The 23153-nt window shown below is 45.7% G+C and overlaps 1 protein-coding gene across 2 annotated transcripts in view; it reads left to right on the top strand.

Annotated features, from left to right (window-relative positions):
* Window positions 1-23153, top strand: part of LOC146860929 (uncharacterized) — an 80159-nt gene that overhangs the window by 26723 nt on the left and 30283 nt on the right. For both annotated transcript variants that reach the window (XM_085644909.1, XM_085644908.1), the window contains exons 11-29: window positions 1244-1382; window positions 1979-2089; window positions 3380-3449; window positions 3580-3717; window positions 3823-3987; window positions 4348-4442; window positions 5766-5892; window positions 6158-6413; window positions 7828-7880; window positions 8319-8419; window positions 8772-8923; window positions 15529-15667; window positions 15759-15866; window positions 16843-17022; window positions 17289-17528; window positions 17836-17992; window positions 21790-21918; window positions 22622-22766; window positions 23032-23075. In XM_085644909.1, the coding sequence (XP_085501035.1) occupies window positions 1244-1382; window positions 1979-2089; window positions 3380-3449; window positions 3580-3717; window positions 3823-3987; window positions 4348-4442; window positions 5766-5892; window positions 6158-6413; window positions 7828-7880; window positions 8319-8419; window positions 8772-8923; window positions 15529-15667; window positions 15759-15866; window positions 16843-17022; window positions 17289-17528; window positions 17836-17992; window positions 21790-21918; window positions 22622-22766; window positions 23032-23075 (2549 nt within the window). The remainder of the gene's footprint in view (window positions 1-1243; window positions 1383-1978; window positions 2090-3379; window positions 3450-3579; window positions 3718-3822; window positions 3988-4347; window positions 4443-5765; window positions 5893-6157; window positions 6414-7827; window positions 7881-8318; window positions 8420-8771; window positions 8924-15528; window positions 15668-15758; window positions 15867-16842; window positions 17023-17288; window positions 17529-17835; window positions 17993-21789; window positions 21919-22621; window positions 22767-23031; window positions 23076-23153) is intronic.

Raw genomic sequence — 23153 nt, 5'->3', positions numbered from 1 at the left:
TTCCTTGTTTCTGACTGTCGCTCTTTTGCACATACAAAGCCTCTCATCTCATCTGCTGGCATCTCTGATTTTCGATTCTCTATCGCATTCTCTAATACAATGGTGGTCATCATTTGATGCTGCAACACTCAAAGTTCCTTCACAGTCTCTTTGCTCTGCTTCTCACACCCTTCTTCTCGCTCTCCCATCTCATCTGCTGAATCCCACTTCCATTCCTTTGTTTAAGGGAAGTTGCACAGGCTCTTCTTGTGATCTCTGCTTACTTTTTCACAAAACAACACAAGATGTGTGAAGGATGCTACCTGTATGTGATTAGGAAATGTGTGACTTTTGCTATGTCTGGTCCACTGGTTTGCAACTTTGTTCGCTTGGAAAAGCCACACAAGGTTTGAGATCAAGTCGAAAATGCTGGAGATGAGAGCGTAAAATGAAAAACCTTTTGAGTCTTGTATTATTACATGAATGATATTAATCGTGGAAAACATGCTCTTGGGTATGTGAGAAAGGAAATGTGAAAACTCTGCAAACCACGTGAATAATCTGGAAAAATAAAAACCTATTTGCACCCAAAAGCATTTTTACACCACTACCTTATTGGATTTGATATTTGAAACTTACCTTACATCACCGAGGCACCCATCTATATTTGTTACTGTTCCTCTTTTTTTCTGAAAAGCAATTTCTCACTGTCGACTTTAGCATTCGAAGTACAAATAAATCCAAATTGTATTGCATTATATTGCAATTGCATGTATATAGCATTGGCGCACTTCATAATGGGCAGCACATGGCTCCTGAACCCAACGTCAGTGGTCAATCCAGTGGTGATTGGTTATAGTTGATTAGTGGGAAGATCAGTATTGCACTCTCAAGGAAACCATTGCATGCATTTAGTCCAGTTTCTTTGTGGTAGATTAAATTAGTAGGAGTTTGGTGTGATCATTAGTTGAGGGGTATGTGAGTCCAAACTGTTGGTTGGTGGGATTAGTAGAGGAGCCAGAGCAGGTTAGATCTTGGTAGGTTGCAGAGTATGACTTTCAAAGAAAGACATGGTCTTTGAGATTAGGTCTGGGCAATCTGCATTTCATGGTCCATTACGCGTATTTTTGATGGAAGGTGTCAAAGTGGGCTCGGTTTGGTCAGCAGTAAATGAAAGTGTGCAAGTTAGACAAAAAGTATCCAGGTGGAGGTGTCCAGGGCCATATCATGTGTCCTGATTTGTAAATCTACTCTTTGTGCGCAGCACCTGTGCTGGAGGGACGTGGGCATGTGAGAAACTACCTTGCGTTGGGACGTGTTCAGTCGATGGAGGCTCTCACATCAGCACCTTTGATGAGAAACTTTACAACTTCCATGGCGACTGTGGCTACGTGCTGGCCAAGGTAATTCACAAAGACATTTCCGGTAATGCTGCTGTGTGTGAGGGATGAATGGGGATCCCGTTGTACTGTATTCTAAAGCAACAAGAGCATTTGCATTATATTGTTCATTTCCATGATCCTGTTCACATATACCTGTATTTTCAGGCTTCCTACCATTATAATCTATTCATACTAGTGACCCTAGTAAGGTAAACATTGCAAGCCTCTCATTGTACTATAAAAAACCCTTGAGACCATGGGTCCTGGCATCATAAATCCGCCAGGACACGGATCGTCCTACTATAAGTTTTACAAGCCTTCAATATTACTGATATAAACATTTACATACTATAGTCCCTACTGATATAAACCTTTCAAGCCTTAATACCCCTATTATAAACTCAGACATCCCACGAGCACAGAAAAGAAAAACATTTCAAGTCCAATCTCCTGATGATATGCTATTATAGCCATTCCAGGCCAAGAGCTGTGTGGCTATGAACCTGTCACCCTAGTGGTCCATGTGGCTCTGGCACCAGGGACTCCACTGATTTGTCTGTCTATCCAGTTGCAACCACTGGAAGTCATTAATGCCGCCGGTTGTCATTTTTTCCTAGGATAGCGTTGGTAACTCATTCAGTGTCATGGCAGAGATGCGCATGTGTGGAAGGACGGAGAGTGAGACCTGCATGAAAAGTGTCTCGATCAGCCTCAACGGAGGAGACAAGGTATGTGGCTACATCTTACTGGCAAAGGTCATAAGTGTGGAAGGAGAGATGTGAGTGGCAGAGATGTGAGCATAATTTTAATGAGATGCTGGGTGAAAACAAATTGGTTACTAATTGCAGGACACACCATGCTCTTCAGAAAGCAACAGAGATGTCACTAATGATTTCCTTAAATGATATGAGGAGAGGTCCCTACCCCTTTTTCAAAACACCAAAGTTCCAGTGGCTCCGCAATATAGTGGGTAGTAAATGTTAAGGTGGGCATCCTAGATTGGTGCGTATTGAATGGTCATGAGGGAATTTAAAAGATGTATTCATGTTATCAATAAATTGTAATGCATAGATGGATTAATGGTACGGCATGAGACAACAACAGACACCCGAAACACCTATTCTTTCTCTCTCTATCTCTCTTTTCTTTCTCTCTCTTCTACCTTTCCCAGAGCTAGCATGCAGTCTAAGTACCCTGTAGATGATACAATTTAGATAAAATTTCCATCTGTGCCGCATCAAAGCTCTAGACACTTGGTCGTTTTGTTGCCCATCCATGTAGTTCCTTCAGTGACACTCAGATCGCTGCATTGGTGGGGAAGGAACCCCATATATGAGCCTTGCAGTGTGTTTATGGAGGTAATAGCTGGGAAAGAGGTGACAAGACGGTCCAAGAGATTCAAGGGAAGATAAGGGAGGTGCTAATAAATACTAAGTGAATAAATGAGGTGGATTTAGGATGATGCAGAATAGATCCCAGTAGTAAACATACACCTCTCATACCTATCATTTTGATGTGCCTTGTTCAATGTGCCTTTCTCCAAAAGTTTAGAGACGTTCCTACTCTTGAAATGCAATCCACCATCCGCGCCTTATTGCATGAAACAACAGGAGTTTTGGACAGTAATGAGATGTTTTCTAAATCCCCTGACCATATCTCCTTTCATGTGACACAACAATGCTTTTGGTTGAGCTGTTTGGGAAGTTAGTTAAGTTTGGACGTGCCAATCCCTTTAAAGAGGGAGATCTGGTTGCCAGAGAGTATCTCGGATGGTGAGTTTGGCTCTCTGCTTGAATAAATACTAGGGCGCTCTCATTTAGTGTTGACATTTGTCCTATGGGATCATGTTTGACAGTTGAGCCAAATCCCTCCAAATAAATCTACTCCCAGTTTTTGCAGTGGGCCACGTGAAGCCCCCTTGCCTTCGACTAGAGCAAATGGTGCTTTGGTGTTGTGTAGATCAGTCCAGAGAAGGTGAATGGCTGGTCTGATTTGTGTTCTGCTCTTCCAATCTACAGACTTTCTTCATCAGGCCAGACTGCACTGTACTCATGAACATGGTCCATGCAGAGCTGCCTGTTGTTTCAGGTGAGTTTCTAGTTCAGACCTATCTCTGGATTGCTGGCTTCCTCTTGACTTTCTTTGTTTTCTTGACTTGCATGCAAGGTGTGAAGGCTGTGTTCTATCGTTCCTGATCAGTCGCATTCTGTGCCCTCAGATGGTGTTACCGTGTTCAAGCCCTCTTCCTCCTTTATTGTTGTGGAGACAAATGTTGGCCTCCAGGTTGAGATCGAAGTGAAGCCCTTTATGCAAGTTCGGATCCGGCTGCAGCCACACTTCGAGGGGAAGACCTCTGGTAAGTCTCCCTCTGCTCATGATATGAAGCTCATTCACCCATCTACTGACCGCTTCTCAACACCTGTGTGACTGCACTTTAAATGTGCCTTGCTTTCTCAAAAAGGTCTCTGCGGAAACTTCAACAAAGATCAAGCCGATGAATTCAAAACCTTGAGCGGAGTGGTGGAGGGCACTGGCGCTTCTTTTGGTAACAACTGGAAGACACAAAGTGACTGTCCCAATGTGAAAAACATCCATGAGGATCCGTGTGCCTCCAGTGTACAGAACGGTATGTGTAGTTTTCTACACATGACTTTGTGACTTCTTGACCATCCTCACTCTGTGTGCCAGGCTATAATATAGACATTGACCATGTGTGCCAAGTGTGAGAGAAAATTGTTTTTTATCAATGTTAACAGCTGAAGGTAAACATTGAGTGGTTTTCAAATGCTGCTATTATGTGTGTATCATGTCACCTCTTGAGCTGTGCTGGTTATTCATTGACTTCCACTCAACCTCCCCATCTTCACACACAGTGTCAAAGACCGTCAGCCATACGCACCTGAACTGACGTGGCTTGGTAGTGACTGTTGCCTGATATCTGTGCCTCTGGGGCATAACTCCTTCTTTTCCTTCTTTCTATATGCAGCCGAGTATGCTCAGCACCACTGCGAGATGCTGTCAGACCCATTGGGACCTTTCGAACCCTGCCACGCTTTCCTGCCTCCAACGTCTTTCGAGACGGTGAGTTGATCTAGCGTGGTGAGTCAAACCAAGGTTGGCATTCTCAGCTGGTGTGCAATGGCTGAGAGTCATTTCTCTTCACCGTACAGTTTGTTGGGATCTCAAACCCTAGCTTTTCAGGTCCATATAGGCGCAATGTGTTGCTGGCCTCTGCTGTCCTCTGCTAGCGCCAGCATCCTTAGTTGATGCCACACAACTTCGCGCTTGACATATCACTTTCAGTCATTCAAAGGGCATTTTTGAGTTGATTAGTTTTGTCGTACAAATTTCATGCTTATAAATATGAGTACACGTCCTTCCCAAGGCAAAATATGCATTCGAATACCAGTTGGCACTGCTGGTTCATGTCCCTTCTAAACACACTGGCAGCAAACAAGAAAACGAATGAGGGAGGTTTTTATAGGAAACATTAGAGATTCTACCGTAAGCCGTGGACTCTCCGCAGGTGAACTGCCAGCATGCAGCCCACATCAGGCATGCGAGTTTAGCGCACACTAGAACGCAGGTAAGGCTGGGACGTGGTACAGACGGTCACTTTCACTCCTCGTGTCACGTGTCTAATCTTGGTGTTGAGCCCATAAAGCTTTTGAATCATTCTAAATGACAATTGTCATCACATTAGAGGCCATGGCACAAGGGTTTTAGAGCAATGTGGTGAGTTTATAGTCTTGTTTTCTTATAACAATGCATACCCGTGATTATCGGCGAACCAAAGACCCGTGCCTATAGAAGTGCATTCCCAGTGTGTTTTTGTGTGTTGAGTGTCTGCCATTTAGTGCAGTATTATACCTCAACTTGTACTTTGCACTCTTGTATAACATGCAGACGTCACTTTTCCTTTTGTAACGTATCGTTTGCTACCTCTTGTATTTTGGGTTGCTTTTGATACTTGCACAACGGCCACCACTGCCTCATGTAACGTAACTTTTGTTTTAGTGTTTTGAGTGTCTGCCATTTATTGACCTCTGTGTACTTTGTATGCTCTTGTAACCTGCACACGTCACTTTCTTTTGTAACGTATCGTTTGCTACCTCTTGTATGTTGTTTGCTCCTGATACTTGCACTAATGTCACTATTGCCTCATGGACCGTAACGTTTGATTTTGTAACATGTCACTTGTAATTTTTCTCCTTATGTATCATTTCTGCTCCTATTGTGAAGCGCTCTGACACCTTCGGGTAAAGTCCGAGCTATATAAAAACGCATTAAATAAATAAATAAATAAATAAGCGAAGCAGTAGTTGATTATGGTGAAAAATAAGGTGGGGCTTAAACACCCTGATGTGTTTAATTCTAACTGCGACGGCGTTTCTGTCTTCTCAGAACTGCATGTTCGACACTTGTAACTGTGAGAAGACTGAGGACTGCATGTGCGCAGCCATCTCGTCCTACGTGCGCGCATGCGCAGCCAAGGGGGTCTTCCTAGAAGGCTGGAGGAGCGAGATATGTGGTGAGTGGGGGAGGGTCTGAAACTAAATAAAACTTACTGCTACTGTTCGGGTCCTAGCTTGGGTACACATGACACCTCACTAGTAGAGTATAAAAAAAATATATATATATATATGTATCGGCGGCCATGATGAATTAGCCAGATTCTTAAAGAGACATGCTCTGCATTGTGGTTGCCACAGCACTCTGACTCCCATACTTGACGTGCGCTGGTTTAACGTTGGGGCTGTGAAATGTAACCTCCTGTTTACCTCTCCTCTGCCAAGGCAAGTACAGTGAAGACTGTCCTGCGACACAGACCTACACATACTCCGCGCACACGTGCCAGGCCACCTGCCGGTCCCTCAGCGAGCCCGACAACTCCTGCGGTGTAAAGATACTACCTGTCGACGGCTGTATCTGCCCAGAAGGCATGTACCTGGATGAGAGCGGCAAGTGTGTGGAGGTCGAAGAGTGCGGCTGCTACTACCAGGGCTCCTCCATGGCACCCGGGGAGGTTGTGCACGAAAACAAGGCTATCTGGTGAGTTCAGGAAAAGGGTCCTGCCATTCCTGTCTAGGGCAGAACTAGTCTCAGCTGGGTGCCCAGGGCAGACGTCGGGTGTAGACTCGGGGTTGTGGAGTTCCCCCATTACTTTTAGAAAGGGGGACTCGTTCCCCTTATTTCGATGATGAGAGGTGTTGCTTAACAAACTGCAAGTTTAAAGCACTGTAGGGCTTTGGAGAGAGGCGAGCTTAAGAACATAATCAGGAAATAAACATGCACTCTTAGCCAGTTTAATATTAAAAACATACATCCAGCATATTTAGTTAAGTGACTAAAAGCTGTTTAAAAAATGCAATTTACAAGTTCCACCTGTCTGTTTAAAATCATTGACATTTCCAAGCTCAGTGGCACCTTTGATATGTGGAAAAATACGTGATTTGTAAAAAACGTAAAACCAAAAATTTCTTTTTGTTTTTTTGCTTTGTGATCATGTCAAGTTGCTGTTGCTTTAAGAAAGACACTTGAGGTTTAAAGTAAAGCTTATTATAAGGGCATGCCATTACATCGTGTGACGTGACTTGCTATGTCGTAATTTTTTAACTGCATATGATAAGTCCCCCCAGTATAGGACTTGTGTCCCTGTGGGTACCGTTAAAAAACCGTCCAGCAAAGGTAGGACTTCGGGTTAGATGGGAAGAGGTGATACTCAATATTTGGATTAACGGGTGTAATGCCTTTGTTTGATTCACCAACACGTACGTACTCAATGCTTATAACCACATTACATAAATCTCGTAGCAAGGTACACACCGTCCTGCGCGCGCAGCCACATCTTGAGCTATAGCTCTGCAGCAGTGCAGCTGTCCACTACAAGAAGTTGTGCAGATTCATGCATCCTGCGTGGGCAGCTAGCTCTAGAGGCTGAGCATAAGCAAAGGATGCATTATGAAAATCCAGCAGGACAGCCTCGGCCACCCAGCCTCCTGCAGAGAAAATACATGGCATCTAATACTATTTTACACAAGTTCTGTGACTCCAGCTGTTGTGCTTTTTGTGCGTTTCCAGTTTCTAAACATGAAAGAGAGCGCAGGCTGCTCCAGGACATGGAACAACACACATATTCATTTTATCTGCAAATAAAAACGATCAGGAAGTTGTTTATTTTAAGATGTCTTATAAACATGTGAGATGATTATTGATTTCTGTGCCCCATGCTGCAAAACGTAAAAACAAAACCACTCTGTTCAGCACCCGCAGGTGCTAAAACAACAACCAGTGAATTTAATCAGTAAATGATAAGCACGAGACCTCCGGAAAGAAATTCCTGACATTGGCCACCAGGTGGCAATGAACCGCCCAAAAAAAAGAAAAGGAAAAACATTTCACAGAAAGCTGAACAAGTAGAACACTTTTCTAACGCCTTGGTGTCTTTCTCCCTTCTTCTCCACAGCACCTGCTCACAGGGGAAGGTCAGCTGCTTGGGAGTGGCAGTAAAAGAGCTAGGTAATCTTCACAACTAATCCGCGGACACTACAATCCAAGTCCGTGTTTGTCGCCCTTTGACACTCTCTGATCCCCAATGTTGTACCACTAGCATCAATAATATTCTCTCGTTCTGTCTTTGGGGTTTATTTTCCTCTCCCATTGAGTAAAATGTATTCACTTCTTTGCTTATTAATTCCTCATCTATGGTCACAGATTCATCAGCGGAGAAAAGGTTCATTTCCCAGGCTAGGCAAGCAGACCAGTAGAGGAGGGGCCGAGACACTCCTGTGTCAATCCCCATCGCTTCACCTCTGCATATCGGGTTCTGACTTTGGCTAAATTGTGTCCTTAGAAACCCCCCGTCTTGTTTGAACAAGCGGGGATTGGGAAAGCATCATTTCCGGAAGTGAGACATGCCGATATCTCACACGCCTCTCATTTTGTCGCCCCCTCCAGAATGCAAGGACCCCATGGTGTACTTCGACTGCACGAATGTTTCTACAAACGCCAAGGGCTCCGAGTGCCAGAAGAGTTGTCAGACGTTCGACGTGGAATGCGTGAGTGTCTCGTAGGGTGGGTTGAAGGAGGTTCGGGGGGGAACACAGGGCGAGGGCTTGGGGAGACATGGAGAGGATGGTTTGATTTAAAACAATATTTTGCCTCCGCCTGTTCTTTTCTTTTGTTGGAGACGTTGGACGGGGATGGAGGAAGACCCTCCATGTTGCTGTCCAATGGCCCAAGGTCTCAAGGCTCAGGACACGGTGCCGGAACCACGACTTGTCTAATGGCTGGGAAATGTTTTCAGACTGTGATGCGTTTATCGTGGACTCTTCCAGCACCGGGAGTCTGCTCTATTGTTTCTCTGCCCTGGGCCCTGCTAACAAAGCCTTTTCTTCCTTGACTTTACAGTTCAGCACCCACTGCGTGTCCGGATGCGTCTGCCCAGAGGGGATGGTGCTCGACGGCAAAGGTGGCTGCATCCAGGCCGAGGCCTGTCCCTGTCTCCACAATGAGGCCGAATACCAACCTGGAGAGGAGATCTCCGTCAGCTGCAACACCTGGTAGGTGTAACGGTCTAGTTGTTAGACTGAAAGAGAACGATAGCCTGGAAGGGCAACCACACAATGTAACACTCTCTGGCCAGGCGTGGCCAGAGAGCTTAAATATACGGGCGGAGGTCACACGGGACTTCCGGCCCAGCTAGCGATTGTGGGGTGTGCCTCGTAATTATTGAGCAGCTCAGCATTAACATGTATGTCCCCCCCTTACCTTGTGGCCATCGTTACACTGGCGACAAGGGTGGGCGCCATCTGGTTTGTAATCTCGCAGTGCACCCGTCGTGTGCCCCGGTCCTAGCTGCGACCCTCCACGACGTCTCCCCATGGTACTGTGTCTCCGGGAGCCGGCGCGCTCCCGCCGAAGCCTGCAGCCGCCAGTCATCAGCAGCTGTAAATCACTGCGTGGGTCGCGCCGCCTGAGGCCTGCAGCGGCGTCATCCTGCCGGTGTTCTGGCTGCCTGCCCCGTGAGCCTGATCCGTCACTGCCTCATCGTTTCAGCTCACGCGCGCTTGCAGGAGACAGTGTTTCCCAGCCTGACGAGTCTTCTGTTTGCTCCGTCAGGGAGCTGAGCGGCGCCACCTGCTGGGGGAAGGTCAGTACTGCATGCTCCCAATGCTGCAGCTATCGTGTATCCAGCCTTGGCCCTGCAATCTCCCAGCTTATGCACACAAGTGAGCACACATGTCTAGCTGCATTTTGGAGGGGGAGACAGCTGCAAGCTAGGAGAACAGGCCCCAGTACCCCAGCATTCAAGGCAGAAGGAGGAAGTCTGACTGCCAGGGGCAAAGCATATCCAGCCACTTTGCCATACTCAGGCTAGCCTTCCCAACAAATACCACGTTGCTGACGCCCCTGTGACACCACCATGTCAAACCCAGGGAACGCAGCCGCAGCCCAACAGAATGCGGCCCCCGCTCCACAAGTGGCGCAGCCCACATCAGAGCACTCACAGATTGCGGCGCTGCCCCCGTTCAGCGAACTGATTGACCCTGCCACGGCGACTCGCGAAACGGATGGCGAGGTCAAGAGGTCACTACTGCTCCATTTTGGTGGGGAGGAAATATACAAACTGTTTGCCCACCTTCCGAACACAGGCCCTCCCACGGATTATGACGCCGCCGTCAGGGCGCTAAATGGCCACTTCGACCCGCAACTCAACCCCGACTACGAGCGTTTGAAGCTCCGTCAAGCGTGTCAGAGGGTAGGCGAAACAATGGACGCATTCCACGCTCGCCTGCCGGAATTGGCCAGTACATGCACGGATGATGACCAGAATAAAGAGGTGAGAGCACAAGCAATCCAAGGATGCCGCAACAAACATCTTCGGACTCTCATACTGCGACAGCCAGGAATCACTCTAGAAGATATCCTTATCCTAGCAAGATCGCCCAACTGTCCGATGCTAGAGCAACAGTCATGGATGCGGCGCTTGCCCAACAGGCAGAAAAACCTGTAACAATCAAGACGGAGAGAGCAGATGCCGTACGGACATCATCCAGAGGCGCCTGAGGGCGATGGTCAACCAAGAGCTCGCGAGGGCCACACTGTGGCTACTGTGGGAATGAGGAACACCAACCAGAGGTATGCCCCGCACAAGGAGGGACATGCTCAAAATGCGGCATCCCCAATCACTATGCAAGTGTTTGTCGGGGAGGAGCCCAAGCAGAGGAGCGCGCGGAAGACGACCTCCATCCAAAGCGGTACGACATCTTTCACTTGAGGAAGAAGAGAATTCTAAAGCGATGAAAGCAACAGCCAGTCGGAAGCAATATCTCGAAGACTCATCCACTGATGACGAGGCGGAAGCGTACCTGATATCATTTGCAAGTGATCTCAAGAGAAGGCGGAGACCTCAGCTGACATGTGCCATTGAGATTGCAGGGACACCAGTGACAGCGCTCATTGACAAGGGAGCGTCAGTAAACGTCATGGGCTGCCAACAATACAAACAGCTGAAGCCAAGACCAGCACTAACCCCGTCAAACGTGAAGATCCAAACGTACGGGAGCCAAAAGCCGTTACCTCTCAAAGGAAAGTTGAAGGTACAGGTCAAGTCCGACACCCACGAAGTCACCACGATATCCACGTCATAGACCGAGAGGCGGAAATCCTAGTAAGCAGCCACACAGCCGAAGATTTAGGGCTGGTAGCATTTGCCAACTCAGTCAAGACACTGCGGAATGATGACACCATGGAGCTGTTCCCACAACTCTTTAAAGGCCTTGGGTGCATGAAGAGGCCTCCGGTGAAATTACATATTGACCAAGCCATGAAACCAATTGCCTTACGACACCGTCGTATACCGTTTCACCTCCAGCCACTCGTCGAGCAAGAGCTGCTGAGTCTAGAGCAGCAAGGAGTGATTAAAAAGGTCACTGGACCAATGCCATGGGTGTCGCCGATGGTCATCGCGGAGAAACCAAAGCAGCCCGGAAAGATCCGCCTCTGCATCGACATGCGCATGCCAAATCAAGCAATCAAGAGTGAACGCCATCTCACCCCAACGGTCGATGATATCCTAGCTGATCTCAACGGCTCTAGGTGGTTTTCAAAACTCGACCTCAACGCCAGCTATCACCAGCTGAAGCTGGCGGTAGAAAGTAGGTTCATCACAACTTTCTCAACTCATTTAGGACTACAACGCTATAAGAGGTTGAACTTTGGCATTTCTTCGGCAGCGGAGATATTCCAAAATGCGGTCAGAGAAATGCTATCAGGACTCCAAGGGGTCCTCAACGTCAGTGATGACATTCTCATACATTCTGCAACACTCGAAGAACATCACCGGCGTCTCCAAGCCACCCTACGACACCTAGTCGACCATGGAGTAACACTCCACCGGGACAAGTGTAAGTTCTTTCAAAAACCTATTGAATTCTTTGGCTACGTATTCAGTCAAGATGGCGTGCAAGTAGATCCCAAGAAATCACAAGCTATTCAGCAAGCGCCGGCTCCTACCACAGCATCAGAGGTCCGGAGTTTTATGGGTATGGCCACATACTGTAGTCGATTCATACCCAACCTTGCAACAATAGCTGAACCGCTAAGAGCCCTGACCAAGAAAGATGTGGAGTGGAAGTGGGGACAACAGGAGGACGAAGCGTTCCAGAAAGTAAAGTCGACTCTGTTGAGCAAGACCACGATGGCTTACTTCGACACTGCGCGTCTGACGGAGGTGATAGTGGACCCCAGCCCCGTAGGGTTGGAAGCGCTCCTGGCCCAGGAGACAGAACCCGGAAAATGGGCACCGCTAGCGTTTGCAAGCAAATCGCTCACACCAACTGAAGCTCGCTACTCCCAAATCGAACGGGAAGCACTCGCCATCAAGTGGGCTTGTAACCACTTTCCTCTCTACATTAGCGGACACCCGTTCAAAATGGTAACCGACCACCAGCCATTGCTCCCTCTGTTCAGAGGCACCGCTCCGCACCCGCCCCCAAGGATCGAAAGGTGGGCAATCCGACTACAGCATTACCAAATGGAAATAGAGTACCGACCCGGAGCCAAGAATCCGCCAAAGGAGGGCACGATCCCGAGTCATAGCACCAGGGTGCACTGTCCTAGTGCGCCACCGTCGCAACGGAGGGAAATTTCGTACACTGTACGAGCCAGGCCTGGGGACCGTACGGAACTTCAGCCGTCATGGCTACAAAAGGAGGGGAGACCATCACCCGAAATATATCCTGGTGTAAGCAAGTACAGCCAGACAATGTGGTGCCGCAACATCCCAGTGCCCCCGGTGATGACTACCCCACCAATGACAGTTCGCCATCGCGTACAGAAGGTATTCCAAACAGACGCCACGAACCTGCCACTTCATCCACAGAATGTGGACAAGACAACACCAGGGAAGCCGCATCAGCAGCCAGCCCAGTGACAAGTCAACGGGACACGCAACACCGATACAACCTGAGACCCAATCCCAGACCGAGTCAGAGACTGGCAGATTTCGCATGTTGACATTCTGAAAGAACACTAATGTGATGTAACGGTCTAGTTGTTAGACCAAAAGAGAACGGTAGCCCGGAAGGGCAACCACACAATGTAACACTCTCTGGCCAGGCGTGGCCAGAGAGCCTAAATAAATGGGCGGAGGTGGCACGTGACTTCCGGCCCAACTAGCGATTGTGGTGTGTGCCTCGTAATTATTGAGCAGCTCAGCATTAACATTTATGTCCCCCCTACCTTGTGGCCATCATTACAGTAGGCACTGCCACGCAACCGCTTGTCAGGGGCACCATTCTTTATAGACTCAGGCTGGGATGGGAGCTGGGGCTGGTCGCTGTATGTTACTCCTCATGTGCATGTCCTGGCTGTGAAAATGGGCCCTGGGAGACGTCTCGCTACAGTCCCCAAACAGCTCCTTTGACAGATGGGTCCTTTGCAGCAGCCGAAGATGTGGTCGCCTGATAATCCAATAACTCTTGTAGACCAGAGAAGAATTTTTGCGTAGCCTGTGGGCAAGCTAAACATGTCTAGGCTCCATTACACATCGTTCCTACACCTTGTGTTAATAAGATGCCTTCTAGCTCCTCCGCCACAAAGAGAAAGCTAGTAATGACTAATAGGACAGGCCCTATGGGGAAATACACGTGAACTACTTTTGCTAAAGATCACAGATTTAATGCAAACCAACAGGGCTTTGTTAAAATCATGCCCAAGAAATCTTTTTGCCCTTTGGTACAAAATGGCACATATTTTCAAGAAAGAGAGTGTACTTTACTTGAACCACACCAGAGTTGACCAGTTTTGATCCACCTGGGGCCATGGTATATGTTTTCACTGGCATCTATCATTCAAAAGACGTGGAGCCAGGTCAGATTTCCGGGATTGTCTGCAGTGGTTCCCAAAGGACCAACATCTTATTATAGTTAATGAATACCCCTATGATATTTATCTGCCGTGAACCTAAATTGAAATCATTTGTGTAGTCAGCGGTCATCCTAGATTTAGGCATGGATCGGCGCATTCTGAAACAGTGCTGGATAGCTCTGCTGTGTAATGTCATGGAGAAATCATGATCTATTGAACGGTGGTAGAAAATAGTCAAGGGCACAGGCTGCTTGAAGATGGATGTTAGGATTTGAATAAAGCATCGATTAACTCATTTAAGCCAAAAATTCTTAACATGGTTTGTGGTTTCTTGCTTGGAAAAGATTATACTTTCAGTAGGTCATGGCTCAATGTAGGGCGATTACTAATCAAGAGATGGGGTAAAAAGTGGTGTTCAAGGATTAGTTTAACAGTTTGTTGACATTATAAAATTGGGCATTAGGAAAGATGGCAGACTTCACAGAAGACACATGCACTGTAATCCAATCAAAAAAGATCAGAAAGCTCAGCTGGTCTAAATGTTATGAAATAGATAAATACAGCGTTGTGCTCCTCTGCTGTAAAGAGGAAGACACCAGAGTGACCTCAGAGGATGGGACTCTCCTGCATTAAAGAAAAGTACGGATAGAATCCACAGAACGGATGGGCAAGAGGCCACCTTTGTACAAGGTGCAAGCCCTTTCCATGTCATATGAGGATAATGAAGAAAGAAACACATCTAAATATATGCACTCTGTCCCCTCTCGTTGCCTGTGCCTCCTTCACTTGAGCAAGCCCTCATTGCTACACACGCTGCGATCAAGGGCCACCTGGAGCTAGAAGTGACCGGGATGAGACTCATGGGCACTGGAGCTGAGGCCAGTGCTTGCCGAGAATATTCCACTTCAAAGAGCTAAAAGGAGATAGGAAGGATGGTGTTGCAATTAGACAACTGAGGTAGCGAATAACGTTTAAATGTTGAAGTGTGCCTCAGTGTTTGATACATTTGAAAGAGTATTTTGAACTAAAGAGACTAGTTACCTTATGGCAGGTGTGTCAATCTTCTGCATCTAGAAAGTAACTCTGAGGGGCATATTTACATGCCCCTAATGCCGCTAGAGCATCACTTTTTCTGACGCTCCGGTGGCTTTTCTCCATACCCCATATTTACAATATTGCATTAAGCCACTTAACATGGCTTAATGCCACCTTGTACATATGCCCCTTTCCGCAGTAGTCCGCTAATGCAAAGGGGCAGGCGATGGGTGTTGCAGTGGGCATTCCACTGCAACACCCATTGCTGTTTGACGCCGCTCCATATTTACAACGATGTGGAAGTGCCAAAAACTTAGGCCAGGTAAAACCTGGTCTTAGGATGGCGATACGAAGAGAAATTAATAATTTCTCCTCGTATTTTGCTCTTTCTATGTGTTCTGTTCTCTGTAGCACACATAGAAATGGCAAATCACCTGTAAAGACTGTTAATGTGCAGGATGTTTATGTGATTATTTGAGCTAGGCAGCTTTTTCAGTGCCAGCACTAGGTGAGACGCAGGGGTGCGCCGTTGTTTGTAAATACGGCGCATCCCTGCATTTTGAAAATGTCTGAGTGCGGCATTGCCAAATTTGGCATTACATCACGCTCTGACATTTTCTTGTAAATATCTCCCTGCATTTCAAGCTGAATTCAAGAGCGCTAAAGCATGGGGCATGGAATGTGTTTTGTGGGCATGAGAAGGGTGCACTTGTTCGACTGCACTGCTTCATTGATTGATGAGAGGGTTTCTTGTTCACAGCACCTGCAAGAACCGGATGTGGCAATGCACTGACAAACCTTGCTTCGGCACCTGCACTGTGTACGGCGATGGACATTACATCACTTTCGACAGCAAGCGCTTCAGCTTCAACGGGGACTGTCAATACACCCTGGCTCAGGTATTTAGAGAGTATTCTAATAAGAACCCTTCTCACAGCCTACAACCTGCTGAGGATCATTGCAAATGAATACCAATATGCTTCTCCTCAGGACTACGGTGGCAACAGCACTGCTGGCACCTTCCGAGTGATCACCGAGAACATCCCCTGCGGCACTACTGGCACCACCTGCTCCAAATCCATTCGGCTCTTCCTCGGGGTGAGTAGCGCGTACTGCGTATGAATGGAAATGTCTGGATGTCGGCTGGAGCTCTAGCTGGAAACGAAAGCCACATATCGGTCTAGCATCACCACAATAAATAGTCACTTAATTAAATTGTGTGGCTGAAGATGTGAAAAGGATCTGTTCCCTGTTGCTTCAAAGAGTTGCAATTGCTCTGAATGAATTGATGAACTCACATGTGTTCTGTCTAGGAAAGGGTTTCTTCAATGATGCCTCTGTTTAGAATATGACTGATCATGACGTTGAGTGGACCAGTGTTTGTTGCTCAGCCTCTTGGATTTACAGCAATTCCCATGTGTTGGAAGACCAGGGGTCTTTGCATAATGCTTCAGTAATGTCAGCACAGCTGCCCTCTGCCCTTGTCCACATTTCTGCAAGCCTCCCTCAATCCTTTAAGTACTGACACCCTTCCGTACGTTTTAGCGTGGAGGCCGAGGAGTGAACAGCCATTAAATCTGAGGATCTTTCTCACTGCTTAGAGAGCCAGCACAATGGACATTATTGAGGCTGAGCTTAAAGACTGAGCTACCCCTCTCAGCCATAGAAGTGAGATACAGAACCTTGATCGGGCACGGAAATAGAAAACTACACTGCCAGCTCTCATGCGCTTTCTCATTTGGGCACGAATGGAGTGCTACGTTTCATGCACTGAAAATTGAGATCCTCCATTAATAGTCATTCAAGGACTCTGATTGTTCACTGGATAGATATAGAGTCAAACTTGCATTCTGGCAAATAGCTTAAGTCCAACAGCATACTCCCCACTATTGCATATGTTAACAGGTGCAATACATGAACAATTTGATTTACTTTTACAAGTAAAGATCATTTAGAAAGTTTATAAAGAGATGGAGTAGTTTACTGCTAAAGCCACACACTCATTGGTCGTCACTGCTAACTGAGATTGTTTATTGACCTGTCTACCACCTAATTGAGCCTGTGTCTTTTCCAGGGCAATGAACTGATCCTGCATGAGGAACACATCGATGTGGTGCAAAGGGACAGCACGGTGGATATGCCTTACAACGTCCGCTCCACAGGCATCTACATGGTGATCGAGACAAAGCATGGAATGGTTCTCATGTGGGACAAGAAGACCAGCATATTCATCAAGCTCAGTTCAAAATTTAAGGTGTGGATTTAATCAAAGGACACTACATGTGTTCAGAGGACATAATAATCCCTTGAGTAACGTAATACTTCCAAGGGTTAAGGTTAAATGGTGTTTCTAACTTCCCTTCCCCCACGAAAAAGCAACAGTCTCTGTGACTGCAATGTTGTGCCTTGGGGCATTGGCATGGGTATGGCACAGAACTCCCTGCAAGCCTTTTTTTCTTTAATTTGTTAATGATTATGATGAAAGACTAATAACCCACACTTGTTTGGCTCTTTACACAGGGCACAGTTTGTGGTCTCTGTGGCAACTTTGATTCGAATGGTATCAATGACTTCACTACCAGAAGCCAGTCTGTGGTTGGCGATGTACTTGAATTCGGGAACAGCTGGAAGGCCAATCCCACCTGCCCAGATGCCTTGGAAGCCAAGGATGCTTGTACTGCCAACCCGTACAGAAAAGCTTGGTCCCAGAAGCAGTGCAGCATCATCAAAAGCGACGCGTTCTCAACATGTCACTCACAGGTAACGTTGTCTGGTTTTTGAGCGACAATTCTGCTTGGCGTATCAAGTCACAACCCCCTTAATGTATAATAAAAACGTTACCACTGAAACCATCCACCAAGCTGAAGGATTTCTAGTGATCTGATAACACACATTGACTCCCCTACCAGGTTGGTGTGTTTGTAACCACACTATTATCACAATCTGCGATACCATAGCACAACTCTTCTTAGAAGTTTTTTACTTTCTCTGCTACTCAGAAAGTTTAGATAGGGTGCACGCATTGTATCCTCCCATTCCCAGTTCTTGTGTTTCTTTCTACTCACAGGTTGACCCAAGCAAATACTATGAGGCCTGTGTGACTGATTCCTGTGCTTGCGACACAGGAGGGGATTGTGAGTGCTTCTGTACAGCTGTTGCCGCTTACGCCCAGGCCTGCAGTGAGGTTGGAGTTTGCATCCACTGGAGAACCCCAACTATTTGCCGTACGTATACGTGAACAGAACATGCAATTGAAAATCTTCAGAGCTAGAGAAGTTGCAGCATAAGTCATTGAGAGAGAGAGAGATAACGTTGCTTACATTGAATGAAATTTTAAGATGTATTGGAGAAAAAGGTGTTGCTTTCAATGGCACTCTCCAGAAAACAAGATTTTTTTTTTTAGTTTTCATGTACCTGTGTCAATTGAGACTAGACATTGCACAAGATCTCTACAGTTCACATGAATTTTACATTTAGATTGTACAATAATGAAATAGGACCACCAACTCCTAATTACCCAGGGTTTACTAATGTCTCAGTCAACTGTCAACTGTGTTGGTCTAGTTATCGATCTGTCTACTACACAGGATGCATACCAAGTAATGTTATATTATGTTCCTACAATGCAATTTAAGCTTTCTCTTTAAATACTGTACCAAAGGGACACACTGCTTGATGCACATTCACAAAGAGCAATAATGTCTAAGCGGAGTTGGTGAAAACCTGCTTGTAGGGCACTGTGTGTGCCTTATAGAGGTGTTTGAATGTCATACGTTCCAGCATATAATACAAACTCCTGAGGGATGGGAGAACGTGCTCTCATATATTTCATTTACAAGTCTTCCCTGGTGCTGTGTTTTGGAGGGGTTAAAAATTAATATGGTATAGGTAAAAGCATCTGAGAGTAAAGAAAGTTAAGAGCTACAATAAAGGACAGGGCTTGAGTTAATGTGGGTGGGGCGTAGAGCAGTGGTTAGGTTAAGGGACAGATTAGGTTTAATATAAAGATTGGGTTAATAATTAAATTAGGATTTGGAATAGATTATGGTTTAGGGTGAGTTTCAGACAAGGTGGCTGGATCCCAGATTTGTTTAAACAAATTGTTGTAAAACTTTTTTAACACTGTCCATCTAATGATAATGGAAAGTTTTACTTTTTGAGAATTCAATGTAATAGGTTTTTTATCAAAGTATTATGTTTCTAAAAATATTCTTCATTCCAACACGTAGCTGTTATAGTAGAGTGATCAAGCTAAGTGAAGTCAAGTCAAAATTGCTTTATTTCGATAGCCAATATCTTAAAAGCATTTCTTACAACTTTCAATTTATAAAAGCCATACAAATATTTTAAAAAGAGACAACAATTTAAAAGGAATGAAAACCGATAAAACGTTAAGTCATTAAATTCATCAATTTCTAATTGCCCTAAAGATTACAAAAAATGGTGGTAGTAAGAATGAGCTTGGGTAAGTAATAAATAAAAATTCATTGCAAGCCCTTCTTCACATAAAGCCCCCTCCCCCACCCCCATTAGGTTGTTCTTGGACCAGAAATAGGGAATAAAGTGTCAGTGCATAATATCATGTGCAAACCTTCAAGATGAGAATATAGAGACATAATTCATTAAAAAACTCCATTAAAAAATTTGAACCTTTCAATCCAGGCACAACCAAGATATGTGGCTACACCACAAGTAAAGAGAGACCGCGCATCCGCCTTTAGAATACGTAAAGCAGTACGGTATTCGTGGGTCTTCAACTCTCTGCAAATGGGTTTAAGCCATCTGGTTCTTATACTAATGTAAGCAGGGCAGGCAAACATGAAGTGGGCTATGGTCTCTACCGGTGTTTTACAACAGGGGCACCCTAGTGGTGTCCGATGTGGGGTGCTCCATTTCGCAGTTAACTCTCTAACCGGCAGCGAGCCTACCCTAAACTGTATATAGAGTGCTCTATCCCGTGGTATTTGGATAAAATCTAAATACGGTTCTAAAAATGTGTATTGCTTGTGGAGGTAAAACTCCTCCGTCAGTGTGCCTACTCCTGAATTATTAAGCTCTTGGGCATTGACCCAAGCCCAGTAGCATCTTTTGAGGTCGGCCTTGCTAGGGGGGGTTTATGTATCCCAAGCTTCTTTTAGGCCTAATGCGATAAGGGATTTTTTGAGATTGTGTACCCAGCTAATTCTTTGGTTAACATCTAAGGCCATGACTTCTGCCAGAAACCGGTCCCCGGAAGCTTGTTTCCTTCCCAGTATAAGAATTGGCTTGGTAGTTTGGTTTGCCCTGTTCCCATCATGCACTGGGACAGGTACAGACTAATTTGCATGTAGCCAGGTTCTGAGCTGGGATGGTGCAGTGAGCTAAAAAACGGTGATGGATTAAAACCATGATCTCTTGACTTGGTAAGAGTACTCTGCATCATTCAGAAACTCTGTCCATCACCACCCCCTTTTTCCCAAATCATGACTTCTGTTAGTGCGGCGGCGTAGCTAGTTAATTCTGGGGTACGGCATAAGCGAGCCCAGAATAACAAGGGTCATAACCTAGCTATGTCTTTAAAGGAGTGCCTACCCATATCTTTTAACAACGGTTTCAATGGCATCACTAAATTTCTTATAAATTTATGTTCAGACATGCAAAGACTTTCGGTATTCTCGAAACCCCACAGTTCAGCTCCATAAAGAGCTGAACTGACTGCATAGATTGTAAGAGCAGGAGCCACAGGTCTACTGTGTGAGGAGCGGTGTTCTTTGATTAAAGTGCCTGTGACATGCTTATGGTTTAGTAGCATTTTGTCAGTGTGATGCCTCCATCGCATTTTATCGTCAAGTCTTATTCCCAAATAATCGAACATTGAGACTTTTTCCAAGCTTGTACCATCTAGGGTAAAATTGTCTCTATATGGCTTGTAAGGGTTAAATGTCATAAGTTTCGTCTTAGAGGTGTTCACAATCAAACCCCTGGACTCACAAAAAGTATAGAGTCTGTCTAGGAGCTTTTGGAGCCCTGCTGGCGTTTTAGAGATAAGTAGCGTATCGTCTGCAAAAAGTAAAGTGGGGACCCTTTCACCTGCCAGGGCTGGAGCTAAGTGATAAGTAATATGACTATGTGCCTGATCTAGACTCTGTCCTTCAGGGTGATGGAGGACTTTACGTTTGCCACCCTGATGGACTGCCGCCCGCCACATTTAGAGCTAACCACTGGTTCACTGGTGATCCCTGCACCTTGACAGGAACCACTGTTATGGCAGTTGCTGTTAAGGTACAAAAGGTTTGGTGGACAGCTGCTGTTGGTTTGTACAGCAGTCTACAAAACTTTAACAACATTTTTTCCAGTGTTTGTTATTGAAAAACACAAAACTAATAACCTACATTCCCGGCCTTTTTCTCTCGATGTGGGGTTCATCTTTTGTTTTTTTCTGTCCTTCCCTGTCCGGTTTTACCTGGCAAGGAAGGAGAAAAAAAGGACATCACATCATACACCCTAAAAAGGGTGGGGGGCCATCAGTTTCATAGACAGGGAACTATATCGCGCGCACCCTATTTGGAAAACTCTAACTCAACCCCTATGTTACTAGAATACTCAGATTATAAATTCATTTTGAGTATTTTTGGTGAAGTCTTTAAAGTTTGCTTCCAGGCAAACGCCAGCTAGGCACTTCTGGAGATCCCCAGCCAAGGATCTAAGTCTTAGCACCAACTAGTGTTCACCAGGTAGCTTAACACCCAGTAACCAGACATGAATTGGGTCACATTTGCATATAGCAATGGAGAATGTATGAAGAAAGGTGTTGAAATGGGATCTGCTAAGGCAAGGAGATATTGTAAGACAGAATCAGGCGAACTATGGATGCCTAACTTGCTAAAACATTCACCCTGTGTGCCTGTCAGGCCTTTGCTAGTCCGTGCCCTCGCAACGGCATCAAGTTGCATGTATCTTGCCATATACAGCTCAAAACACATTGTTGAAATAGCAAAATACATACAAGACAAGAGGTGCTCCATTATCTTTCTCTCTGCAGCTCTGTTCTGCGACTTCTACAACCCAGATGGGGACTGTGAGTGGCACTACAAACCGTGCGGCGCCCCATGCATGAAGACCTGTGCCAACCCTGGTGGAAAATGCCTTTATGAGTTGCCCGGCTTGGAAGGTATGGGAGAAACAAACCAGACTTTGTCCATATTCTGCTCTGTTTTCAGCAGTTATGATCATTTGAAACAGTCCATACTGGACAGTAGAGACGTAGTCAGGATGTAAAGGAGAGAAGTTTGTAAGTTGTCTTCCCAAACTAGGCTCGTGCTGGGGTTCAGAGCGAACAGCCCTGCCTTGGTCGGACTCCAGAACAGAGACTAGGGTGTGTGGAGGCCCAACATATTAACAGGGAAAATTTGTGGGCAGGTAGAGCTTTTTTCCTTATATATGTCTGCCACAAGATTTGTTTTCTTCAACCATTCTAAAGTCTTAATACTGTGGGTCATAAGGGAAAGTTATTTGGAGTTTCACCATGACAGCTACAGCTAGTTGCTTTGGCACATTCCTGACCTTTCACAACTCCACATTGTTCAGAAATCTCTCATTTGTCCAGATGCCAGTTCAACTCTGATTTATACCCTCAGGGATGTTTGTAAGCCAAAGTGCAAAAAAGATGGCTAAAATGTCAATTCTCCCAATAACAGCCTTTCAAATATGAGACAACATTGCAGTATCAAGGCCATCCTCCCTGCCAGCTCGACTCTGTGGGTTCCAAAAAGCTTTGACAGGAAATAAGCAAGCATAGAAAGCTATGTGTTTTCCTTCTCACCGTTCCCTTGTTTTTTCATTCTTTTTATCTGTTGTCTTCTGAAAATCTTTAGGTTGCTACCCCAGCTGCCCAGAGGACCGACCCTACTTCGATGAGCAGAACATGGCCTGCACTGCTAACTGTGGTTGCTATGACAATGATGGCAACCTCTACAGACCTGGAACAAAGATCCCCAGTGTGGAGAACTGCATGTCTTGGTAAGGGAGGATGAGTGACAGGGCAATGATATTGTATGTGACCTCCTAGATAAGTAGTTGATGGCTTCTTTTATTTTCTCGTGGGTATTCATCATCATTTTTGGTTTGGGAAAATAATACCTCTGCATGTTTTCTTGCTTGGTTCATACTTGTATAAGTTTGCGTGTGTAGCTGCTAACAACAAAATTACATTTTTTGCTTGAAAAGTAACATAGCATGAACGTTTGTGAGGCTTGTAACTCATGTCTACCTTCTCTCCAACTAGCATGTGCATTGGCAATGAGATGAAATGCAACTACGACCTTACAGGTAAGATGTCAAGGGTAGCATGCGCAGTACAGTTTTTCTGCTACAGCACTGGACTTCCTGGGGGCCTGAATATTCCCT

Source organism: Triturus cristatus, chromosome 3_1 (genome assembly GCF_964204655.1).
Source record: "Triturus cristatus chromosome 3_1, aTriCri1.1, whole genome shotgun sequence".
Lineage (NCBI taxonomy): Eukaryota > Metazoa > Chordata > Amphibia > Caudata > Salamandridae > Triturus > Triturus cristatus.
This window is presented reverse-complemented; position numbering and strand designations above follow the sequence as displayed.